General features: G+C 46.7%; 1 protein-coding gene across 1 annotated transcript; it reads right to left on the reverse strand.

Annotated features, from left to right (window-relative positions):
* Window positions 1–1,419: 1,419 nt before the first annotated feature.
* Window positions 1,420–5,661, reverse strand: LOC129138211 (PRAME family member 11-like). Its single transcript, XM_054674691.2, has 3 exons — window positions 5,369–5,661; window positions 4,008–4,589; window positions 1,420–2,265 (listed from the first exon to the last, which is right to left on the reverse strand). Exons 1-3 carry the CDS (start codon window positions 5,659–5,661, stop codon window positions 1,704–1,706), a joined length of 1,437 nt encoding a protein of 478 aa, XP_054530666.1. The 3' UTR covers window positions 1,420–1,703.
* Window positions 5,662–11,232: the final 5,571 nt, after the last annotated feature.

Below are 11,232 nucleotides of genomic sequence, written 5' to 3' on the forward strand. Positions count from 1 at the left end.
CTTTGATGATGTCAGATTCTAGAACACGCTGCACTAGTCTCTTCCTTGATAGGGAGAGAGGGGAGGTGTTATGAGAAAATCTCTCATCAATCTGACCTAGCTCCCCAAAAAGATGTAACTTTTAAAATGTCAGATGGAAATATTTAAAAAGTGTTACATGCCTGTATAGTTGTAGTATTTTACTTAAAGGGAATGTGGCTGTCTTTACTGGCTACAACCAGTTTAAGAAGGGCTGCTGGTGATCAGGGGAACAAGCAAGGGTTGATGCTGCCCAGAGTCTCCAGCCAATACACAATATGGACATCCCCTTCCAGGGCAGCGGGAAGAGAGTGGCTCCTTGTGCAGTGAAGCTGACGTCCACCAACTAAGGCTTCTGGAAGCATGTGGAGACTCACAAGGAGTGGGCAGGGTCTCAGCATCTGGCTAGCGGTGAAAGACCCTGAGAAGAAGGTGCTTTCCGTGTGGATTGGCTCACTGTTCTTGCCCAGTAATGTTCCAGGCCTTTGGTGTCCACCTAGTGTGTATTAACCCACTGAACAGCCACAGCAACTAACAAGGAGTTAACAGACATCTAAAGAAGTGAAGAACTGGAGGAGGCCAAGCCAAGCGTGCTGGTCCACGCCTATACTCCCTGCATTTTGGGAGGCCAAGGCAGGAGAATCACAAGCTCAGGAGTTCCAGATCAGCCTGGGCAAGACAGCGAGGCCTTGTCTCTACTAAAAAAATGTATCCAGGTGTGGTGGCTCACACAGCTGTAGTCCTAGCTACTCAGGAGGCTGAGGTGGGAAGATCGCTTGAACCCAGGAAATTGAGGCTGCAATGAGGTATGATTGTGCCACTGCACTGTAGCCTGAGTGACAGGAGACCTTTAAAAAACAAAAACAAAAACAAAAGCCTGACACAGTGGCTCACACCTGTAATCCCAGCATTTTGGTTGGCCTACTTGCATGAATCACCCAAAGTCAGGAGTTTGAGACCAGCCTGGCCAACATAGTGAGGAAACCCTGTCTCTACTAAACATACAAAAATTAGCTGGGCATGGTGGTGCATGCTTGTAATCCCAGCTACTTGGGAGGCTGAGGCAGGAGAATCATTTAAACCCCAGGTGGAGGTTGCAGTCAGCTGAGATGGCACCATTGCACTCTAAACTCCAGCCTGGGCAACAAGAGTCAAACTCTGTCTCAAATAAAAGAATGGGAGGAAACTGGTTACAATAACCAAATTTCATTTAAATGCCTTGATTTTCTTGGGCTGCATCTTATTGATTGGACAACTCAGTCAGTGCCTTTTGTTTTTCCATCAATAACTGAAGATTCCTGAGGCTTAAACTGGAAAACAGGTTACTTAATAATAGACGGCACCAGACAGATTCTGCTCAGTTTTCCTTTATTTCTGATTGTTTCTTTACAACCATCCATGCAAGAGTAACTCCCTCATGTATTCTCAAGCCTGAATTCCACTCTAGACATTCAGATTCCCATTTTCGACTCTACAGGATACAGGTTCCCAAAGTCCCATCAAATCCATGGCAACATTTCCCCCAAGTCCTGCCCCTGCTTGATCACCTTTCCTTTCCCACTTTCAGAGCCCATGTGTGAAACGATGGGTTCTGTGCTCCCTTTAGGATGTACCTAAGACCTAGGTTTTAGTTTCCAAGTGTCCAGAAGAAAGCGTTTGACTTATCCATCCAAATAGGCAGGCATTCAACAGCAGTCTTGATCTGCCTCCAGGTCATAAAATGACCTGTCGTCACGGTCAGGGCAGTTGTCAGTACAGAACAAGATCCTCTTGGGGTGCCTGAAGTCCCTCACTCTCTTCAACAGCTCAGCCCTAATTTGAGCAAATCTGCTCCAGCAGAGAGTACCATCAGCACCATAACTCTCCCGCGGGGCAGGATACAGCTCCAGGCATAAGTTTTTGAGTATGATTGTGTGGCTCAGCACGTTCTCCAGGGTGGCCATGGAGATGGGATTTCCACAGAAGCTGAAGGTGTTGAGCTCAAAGCAGCGGCTCAGGGCAGGCAGGATGGCATTGACTTGGGAGTCTATGATGTCACAGTCATCTAAATTCAGGTACTCAAGGGTGGCTGCAACTTTTTTTAGGAGAATTTGGAGAGGCACAAGACTGTAATTGGTCAGTCTGATGCCACTCAGGTCCAGGGTCTTTAGTTGACTGATACTCGGGCACTGGGATAGATGCTTCAAGTCTGATTCCAAAAGCACACAGTTAGTTATTGCGAGGACCTTTAACGAGGTCTTCAGACAGCTGGGGAGAGAGAGCAAGAAGTTAATTCTCGGGAATCATAGGGGTGAGTGGAGGGTGGTGGGGAATGGCTTCAAGGTAATGGATGGAGACCATTTTGCCCAAGTCCAGGATCATCCTCATGGCCTGATGGTCAACACTTAGGATGATGTGTGATGAAGAGCTTTGCCACCGAGGTCAATTCCACTTTAGACCCGGCCCAGTAACTCACACCTGTAATCCCAGAACTTTGGGAGGCTGAGACTGGTGGATTCCTTGAGATCAGGAGTTTGAGACCAGCCTGGTGAACATGGCAAAACCTCCTCTCTACTAAAAATCCAAAAATTAGTCAGGTGTGGTGGCGGGAGCCTGCAATTCCAGCTACTTGGGAAGCTGAGGGAGGAGAATCGCTTGAACCCAGGAGGTGTAGGTTGCAGTGAGCAGAGATCATGCCACTACACTCCAGCCTGGGTGACAGAGCGGGACTCTATTAAAAAAAAAAAGGAGAAAAAATAATTCCATTTGAGGCTGAGTCATTTCGCCATCATTTATAGGAATGGATCAAGTTCACAGAATCCCTAAAGCTCCCTTTCCTCATCTGTCAGGCAGAAAACCACATCCCTGGGCCACAGGAGCCCAGTGGAGATGCAGGCATAAAGGACAAACCCAGACAGGATCCTGCAACATCAGCTGGGGTGGGCGGGCTGCAGGCGTCCCTGACACGCCTGTATCATCAGCAAACCATCTATCACTTTCACCATTCTTTGTGCCTGCTCCCTGACCCTCTGTTTCAGAATCATACATTTCCTAGGTAATTAATTTACCTGGAGCTCAAAAGAAACTTTTACAACAGGGAATTAGAGATGGGATCATTCATGTTCACCAAACTGTGGGGCACAAAGCTGATTTTCTGACATGTGCAGGTTTGCTGAGCATTCCCCTCTTCAGTGCCCACTTCACTTCCCTACTTCACATCATCTTCTTAAAAATTATCTTGTTGGCTGGGCATGGTAGCTCTCGCCTATAATCCCAGCACTTTGGGAGTCCAAGGTCGGTGGATCACTTGAAATCAGGAGTTGGAGAATAACCTGGCCAACATGGTGAAACCCTGTCTCTACTTAAAATATAAAAATTAGCCAGGTGTGGTGGCCCACGCGTGTAATCCCAGGTACTCGGGAGGCTGAGGCAGGAGAATCGTTTGAACCTGGGAGGCAGAAGTTGCTGCGAGCTGAGATGTCACAACTGCACTCCAGCCTGGACCAAAGTGAAAATCCATCTCAGAAAAAAAAAAGTTATCTTGTTTGTTTTTACTTTTATTTATTCATTTCTGACAGGGGTCTTGGGATGTTACCCAGACTGGTCTTAAACTCCTAGGCTCAAGCTATCCTCTTGCCTCAGACTCCCAAAGTGCTAGGATTACAGGCATGAGCCACCGCCCCTGGCCAATTTTCCTCATCTTAACTTAGACACACGTCCTCAGGAAGAATCCAGAAAGGCACCCTCACTAGATCTGAACCCTCCAGTAGCTAGCTTCCTAGCATGGCAGCCTCTCTATAGCATCTCCCCTAGCTGATCCCTCTGCCTCTATTGGGAGGGTTGCATGATACCCATTTCAGGACAGGGCCGCCAACAGGACAATGCATGGACATTCTAGTATCCCCTTCACTGTTTCATCCTCATAGGCTGGCTCACAGTAGAGGCCCACTAGTGTTTACTGTAACAGGCTCTGCTGTGGTCTGCAGAGAAAGCTCACCACTCTCCCTCACCTGAGCAGCTGGTCCAGGTGGCCTTCGAGGAAAGAAACAGAGTTCATATAAAGCTTTTGGAGGCAGCACAGCTTGAGGAACTGAGTGGTGAACTGGGTAACAATCTCCTTCTTCTGCTCTGGGGAAACGTAGCGAGAGACATCCATGTGGGAGAGAACGAGCTTCTGAAGATTCCTCATGTGGCCCAGGTATGGGGTAAACTGTGTCAGGATGGGCAGTATCCACTTGCAATTCACTTCCACCTCCTGGATACAGTCTAGGTTCACCATTTTCAGGATGCTTCTGATATTGTGGAAGGGCATTCCCAAAATTTTCAGCTTCTTACAGCACAGGTGTAGTAAATCTCTCCTCTGCTTGACCCATAGAAGGAGGCAGGTGAGGTATTCATCCAGAGTCCTGTTCTTGAGCCAAAGTTCTATGAACACAGTCAAGGGCTGCCGTCCTCTCATCCTTGGACAATCCTGCACTGGTTTTTTGTTCCTCTTGGCATTGAGGAAGCACCCATGGGCCATAGCTTCAGACCAAACCATCCAGAAGTTCTCACAGACATCCTGTAAATCCAGCACTTGAAGTTTACACCTCCTGTGGGAAAATAGAGGTGAGACTGAGAATTTCAGAACTCATTTCTGAACTTAAACTCCACATCCTGGATAGCAGCTCCTCCCCTCCCTGCTTGTTGTCCCTCTCTCTGACTTTTCTTCACCCTGTTTTCCCCTTGGATCCTGCCCACTTCCACATTTTTTTTTTTTTGAGACCAAGTCTCCCTCTGTCACCCAGGCTGGAGTGCAGTGGTGTGAGGTCACCTCACTGCAACCTCTGCTTCCCGGGTTCAAATGATTCTCCTGCCTCAACCTCACAAGTAACTGGGATTACAGGAACCCACCACCATGCCCAGCTAATTTTAGTATTTTTAGTAGAGTTGGGGTTTACCATGTTGGACAGGCTGGCCTCCAACTCTTGACCTCAGCCTCCCAATGTGCTGGGATTACAGGAACCCACCACAATGCCCAGCTAATTTTAGTATTTTTAGTAGAGTTGGGGTTTACCATGTTGGACAGGCTGGCCTCCAACTCTTGACCTCAGCCTCCCAATGTGCTGGGATTACATTGTGAGCCACCGTGCCCGGCCCAGTTCTCACTTTTCATGGTGCCTTTCAGTGCCATTAGAGGAGAGGTTCCTCTTACCTCCATGGACCTTGTGTGGTGAGCAGTGCTTTCCCTGAGGAGCTGGTGAATGGCCAAGTCCTCTCAGCTTCCTCACCACCACCATCCCCCACTTGGGCCTCCTCACTTCTCATGACCCAGCTGTTCCTTCTGTTGGACACCTGGGCCCTCCCCACCAGCCCACCTGGGCCACCTCACCTGGGACGAACCCCTTGGGTAAGCAGTGCATCAAGCCCATCGAGCACAGCTTTGAAGGCCTCCAGACAAGGCATCTTTATCAGAGGCCTCAGAGGGAGGCGGCGGAAGGGCCAGGCCTGCACCATCAGCTTCAGGGCCTCACAGCGTCTCCTGCTGAAGGCCTCCACGAACAGTGGGGGGAAAAGTTCTGTGGGCAGCTCCTCCAGGGTGGAGATGGCCAAGGCTTGATCCCTCAGCAGGTTCTGCCCCGCAAGCTCCAGGAGTCTGAGTGGAGTCCGGATGCTCATCTTCATGAATCTGCAGGGAAAACTTCCAGAGGACAAACCCAGAGAAAAGGCATCACTCTCAGGCCAAGCCCATGCAATCTCATCTTCTCCCAGGGCCAAAGTCACTGCTCTGGCAATGGTGAAAGAGCCCTCAGTTTAGTCCAATTCTGCTCTGTACTCAGTGGCCATTAAGCCAGCATTCTGCCTCTGCTGCATCAGCATGAGAGTCTCCGAAGCAGTGAGGAAGCAGGGCCACAACTAGCCCTTCCTTTCTATCCAGTGTTCCATCCAGTGACTAGTGAGTGTGGAGGAACCTGAAAGCGAACCCCTCCTACCATTGGGGGAAATTACTAATTCCTTAAGTTTCTAAAACAATGGGAATGGGAGTGTCACAAGCCTACATGCCCACATTTTCAGTTCCTACAAATAAGCTTGTTGGGAACATTCATGGGGCATCCCTAGAACAGGTTCTATTTGTTTTCTTTTCATTATTTAAGCTTGCTTTCTCTTTCTCTCTCTTTCTTCTTTCCTTCTTTCCCTCTCTCCCTCCCTTCTTTCTTTCTTTCCCACTCTCTCTCCCTTCTTTCTTTCTTGTCTTCTTTCCCTGCCTCCCTTCTCTCATTCTCTCTCTCTTTCTCTCTCTCCCTCTCTCACTCTCTTTCTGACAGGGTCTTGCTCTGTCACCCAGCCTGGAGTGTAGTGGTGGGATCTCAGCTCAGTGCAGCCTTGACCTTCCAGCTCAAAGGATTCTTCCTCCTCAGCCTCTCAAGTAGCTGGGACCACAGTTATGCATCACCACACCCAGCTCATCTTTTATTTTTTGACTTTTTGTAAAGACAGTGGATTTCGCTATGTTTTCCAAGCTGGTCTTCAACTCCTAGTCTCAAGCAATCTACCCCTCTTGGCCTCCCATCATACTGGGATTATAGGTGTGAGCCTCCGCCCCAGCCTCATTATTGAAAATTTCAGTGAGATGCAGTGGTCTCCGCCTGTAGTCCAAGCTAATAGGGAGGCTGAGGTAGGAGGATCGCTTGAACCCAGGAGGCAGAAGTTGCAGTGAGCTGACATTATACCACTCCACTCCAGCCTGGGAAATAGGCTAGATTGAACAGAGAGACAGAGAGAGCTACATTTGATTAGAATTCTTAATGTCTACCCAGTTAATCCTGTTTGGATTTTTGACTTTCTTAAATATTAACTGATCGAATTAGATATTCATCCATCAAAATGAAAGATTTAGGGATAGGGTGAAAGTCCAGGACTCATTCACTGATTCCCTTCACAAACATGGAGTTTTACTAATATGTGTCCTTCAAAGTCCTGAGTGTGAGATAGGGAAGGGTTGAACCTCTTCCTGATATTAGACAGAAAGAAAGAAAACTTGAAAGTATCTTTGTTGAGGGATCCTTGGCCACGTCAAATTTATCAAAATATTTCAGAGTTAAAACAGTTTTCAAAGACAGAGATGACAGTCCCTAAGAAAACACAGTAGAAATCTTCATATATCCAAAGATCACCTAGGTGGCGAAATTCTTTTCGGTGTTGAGGGAGCTGAATCTCACTTCATCGGCCAGCCTAGAGTGCAGTGGTGTCATCTCGGCTCACTGTTACCTCAGCCTCCAAGATTCAAGCAATTCTCATGCTTCAGCCTTCCACGTAGCTGGGACTACAGGCATGCACCCCCCACAGCCATGTCTCCATTTGGGTGGAAGAGGATGTGATTGGTTTAAAATTAAGTCAAAGATCCTTTTTGATTGATTTTGTTTTTGCTTTTTGGACAGGGTCTCTCTCTTTTGCCCAGGCTGGAGTACAGCAGTGGTGTGAGCATGGCTCACTGCAGCCTCAATCTTCTGGGCTCAAGTGATTCTCCCACACCAGCCACCCAAATAGCTGGGACTACAGATGCATGCCGCCATGCTCGGCTAATTAAAAAAAAAAAAAGTAGAGGCCAAGCACCAGTGACTCACAGCTGTAATCCCAGCACTTTGGGAGGCCAAGGCAGGTGGATCACTTGAGGTCAGGTGTTCAAGACCAACCTGGCCAGCCTGGTGAAACCCCACCTCTACTAAAAATACAAAACTTAGCCAGGCATGGTTTCAGATGTCTGTGACACCAGCTTCTGAGGATGGAGACTGAGGCATGAGAATTGCTTGAACCCGGGAGGTAAATGTTGCAGTGAGTTGAGATCGTGCCACTGCACTCCAGTCTGGGCAACACAGTGAGACTCCATCCCCACCCTCAAAAAAAAAAAAACACTGTGTAGAGGAGGGTTTTTGTCATGTTGCCCAGGTTGGTCTCAAACCCCTGGGCTGAAATGATCCTCCCACTTTGGCCTCCAAAAGTGTTGGGGTTAAAGGCATAAGTCACTGCTCCCTTCAAGAATTTTGAAATGACCTAAACCAAAGCACAATCAACTTTTTTGAAATAAAGACAGAACTGCATTTAGAGGAAAAAATTCAAAGCCTCAAATTGTTCATATGAAAAAAAAAAAAGGACAGGATATAGCTCTGTGCCATCGTTGGCTGCACTGTCACCATCCCAGACTGACTGACTCTAGGTCAGATGGGAGTGTCCTTACAGAAATTAGTGACTTACCAGATCTGGATGTAGTTTAGAAGGTGCTCAGACCTCAGGAAGAACCAGGCAGGAACTCCAGGCTTGAAGACTTTGGGTCTCTCCTGTGGGTCTTTAGAAGGTTTTATTGACCTTTCTAATCACAACTCCCACCCACACCCCTCCACATATCCGCTGCTAGCTTCCAATCAGAAAATGATATCTGATTGCTTTTGTGAAGCTCCACCCAGGTAATCCTGATTGGGTTTTTGGCTCTCCCCAGATTACCGGATTGAATCAGATGTCCATTCATATCACATATCTATATTCACTTCATGAAGCAAGAAATTGACAGTGTTAGGGATAGGGTAGAAGTCAAGAATACATTCATTCAAGGCCAGTCGAAGTGGCTCACACCTGTAATCCCAGCACTCTGGGAGGCAGAGGCAGGTGGATTATCTGAGGTCAGGAGTTTGAGACCAGCCTGGCCAACATGGTAAAACCCTACCTCTACTAAAATTACAAAAATTAGCCAGTTGCGGTGGTCTGCGCCTATAGTCCAAGCTACTAGGGAGGCTGAGGCAGGAGGATCGCTTGAACCCAGGAGGCAGAGGTTGCAGTGTGCTGACAATACACCACTGAACTCCAGCCTGGAAAATACGCTACGTTCAAAAAAAAAAAAAAAAAAAAGAAAGAAAAAAGAAAAAAAGAAAAAGAAAAAGAAAAAAGAGAGAAAGAGAACTACATTTGATTCGACTTCTACCCAGTTAATCCTGATTGGATTTTTGGGTTGCTTCCAGATTTACTGATGGAATTAGATATTCATCCATGAAAGTGAAAGATTTAGGGTTAGGGTGAAAGTCCAGGACTCATTCACTGATTCCCTCCACAAACATGGAGTTTTACTAATATGTGTCCTTCACAGTCCTGAGTGTGAGATAGGGAAGGGTTGAATCTCTTCCTGATATTAGACAGAAAGAAAAAACTTGAAAGTATCTTTGTTGAGGGATCCTTGGCCACGTCAAATTTATCAAAATATTTCAGAGTTAAAACAGTTTTCAAAGACAGAGATGACAGTCCCTAAGAAAACACAGTAGAAATCTTCATGTATCTAATGATCACCTGGGTGGTATAATCTAATTTTTTTTGGTGTGGATGAAGCTAAGTCTGACTTTGTCGCCCAGGCTGGAGTACAACGGTGCCATCTCAGCTCACAGTAACCTCCACCTCTGAGATTCAAGCAATTCTCATGCTTCAGCCTTCCACGTAGCTGGGATTACAGGCATGCACCCCCACGGCAATGTCTCCATTTGGGTGAAAGAGGATGTGATTGGTTTAAAATTAACGTCAAAGATCCTTTTTGATTGATTTTGTTTTTGTTTTTTTGGACAGGGTCTCTCTCTTTTGCCCAGGCTGGAGTACAGCAGTGGTGTAAGCATGGCTCACTACAGCCTCACCCTTCTGGGCTCAAGTGATTCTCCCACACCAGCCACCCAAATAGCTGGGACTACAGATGCATGTCACCATGCTCAGCTAATTAAAAAAAAAAGTAGAGGCCAAGCACCTGTGACTCACAGCTGTAATCCCAGCACTTTGGGAGGCCAAGGCAGGTGGATCACTTGAGGTCAGGTGTTTGAGACCAACCTGGCCAGCGTGGTGAAACCCCACCTCTACTAAAAATACAAAACTTAGCCAGGCATGGTTTCAGATGTCTGTGACACCAGCTTCTGAGGATGGAGACTGAGGCATGAGAATTGCTTGAACCCAGGAAGTAAAGGTTGCAGTGAGTTGAGATCGTGCCACTGCACTCCAGTCTGGGCAACACAGTGAGACTCCATCCCCACCCTCAAAAAAAAAAAAACACTGTGTAGAGGAGGGTTTTTGTCATGTTGCCCACGTTGGTCTCAAACCCCTGGGCTGAAATGATCCTCCCACTTTGGCCTCCCAAAGTGTTGGGGTTAAAGGCGTGAGTCACTGCTCCCTTCAAGAATTTTGAAATGACCTAAACCAAAGCACAATCAACTTTTTTGAAATAAAGACAGAACTGCATTTAGAGGAAAACATTCAAAGCTTCAAATTGTTCATATGAAAAAAAAAAAGGACAGGATATAGCTCTGTGCCATCGTTGGCTGCACTGTCACCATCCCAGACCGACTGATTGTAGGTCAGATGGGAGTGTCCTTACAGAAATTAGTGACTTACCAGATCTGGATGTAGTTTAGAAGGTGCTCAGACCTCAGGAAGAACCAGGCAGGAACTCCAGGCTTGAAGACTTTGGGTCTCTCCTGTGGGTCTTTAGAAGCTTTTATTGACCTTTCTAATCACAACTCCCACCCACGCCCCTCCACGTATCCGCTGCTAGCTTCCAATCAAAAAGCAATATATGATTACATTTGTGAAGCTCCACCCAGTTAATCCTGATTGGGTTTTTGGCTTTCCCCAGATTAATGGATTGAGTCAGATATCCATTCATATCACATATCTATATTCAGTTCGTGAAGCAAGAAATTGACAGTGTTAGGGATAGGGTAGAAGTCAAGAATACTTTCATTCAAGGTTGGGCGAGGTGGCTCATACCTGTAATTCCAGCACTTTGGAAGGACAAGGTGAGTAAATCACCTGATGTCAGGGGTTCAAGAGGAGCCAGGTCAAAAAGGTGAAACCCTGTCTCTACAAAAATACAAAAATACACAAATTAGCTGGGCATGATGGCAGGTGCCTGAAACCCAGCTACTTGGGAGGCTGAGGCAGGAGAATTGCTTGAACCCAGGAGGCAATGGTTGCAGTGAGCCAGAATTGTGCCACTGCACTCCAGTCTGGGTGACAGAGGGACATTCTGTCAAAAAATAAAAAAATCATTCATTCATGAACTCCACAAACACTGATGGTATTTTACTAATATGTGAACTTCATAGTCTTGAGTGTGAGGCAGGGAAGGATTTGATCTGTTTACGACATTAGACAGAAAAATAAAATCTGAAAGTAGTGTTGTTAGGAGATCCTTGGCCACATCAAAATATAAAAATGCTTTATACTTTAAAAAGC

This window comes from Pan troglodytes, chromosome 1, assembly GCF_028858775.2.
Source record: "Pan troglodytes isolate AG18354 chromosome 1, NHGRI_mPanTro3-v2.0_pri, whole genome shotgun sequence".
Classification (NCBI taxonomy): Eukaryota; Metazoa; Chordata; class Mammalia; order Primates; family Hominidae; genus Pan; species Pan troglodytes.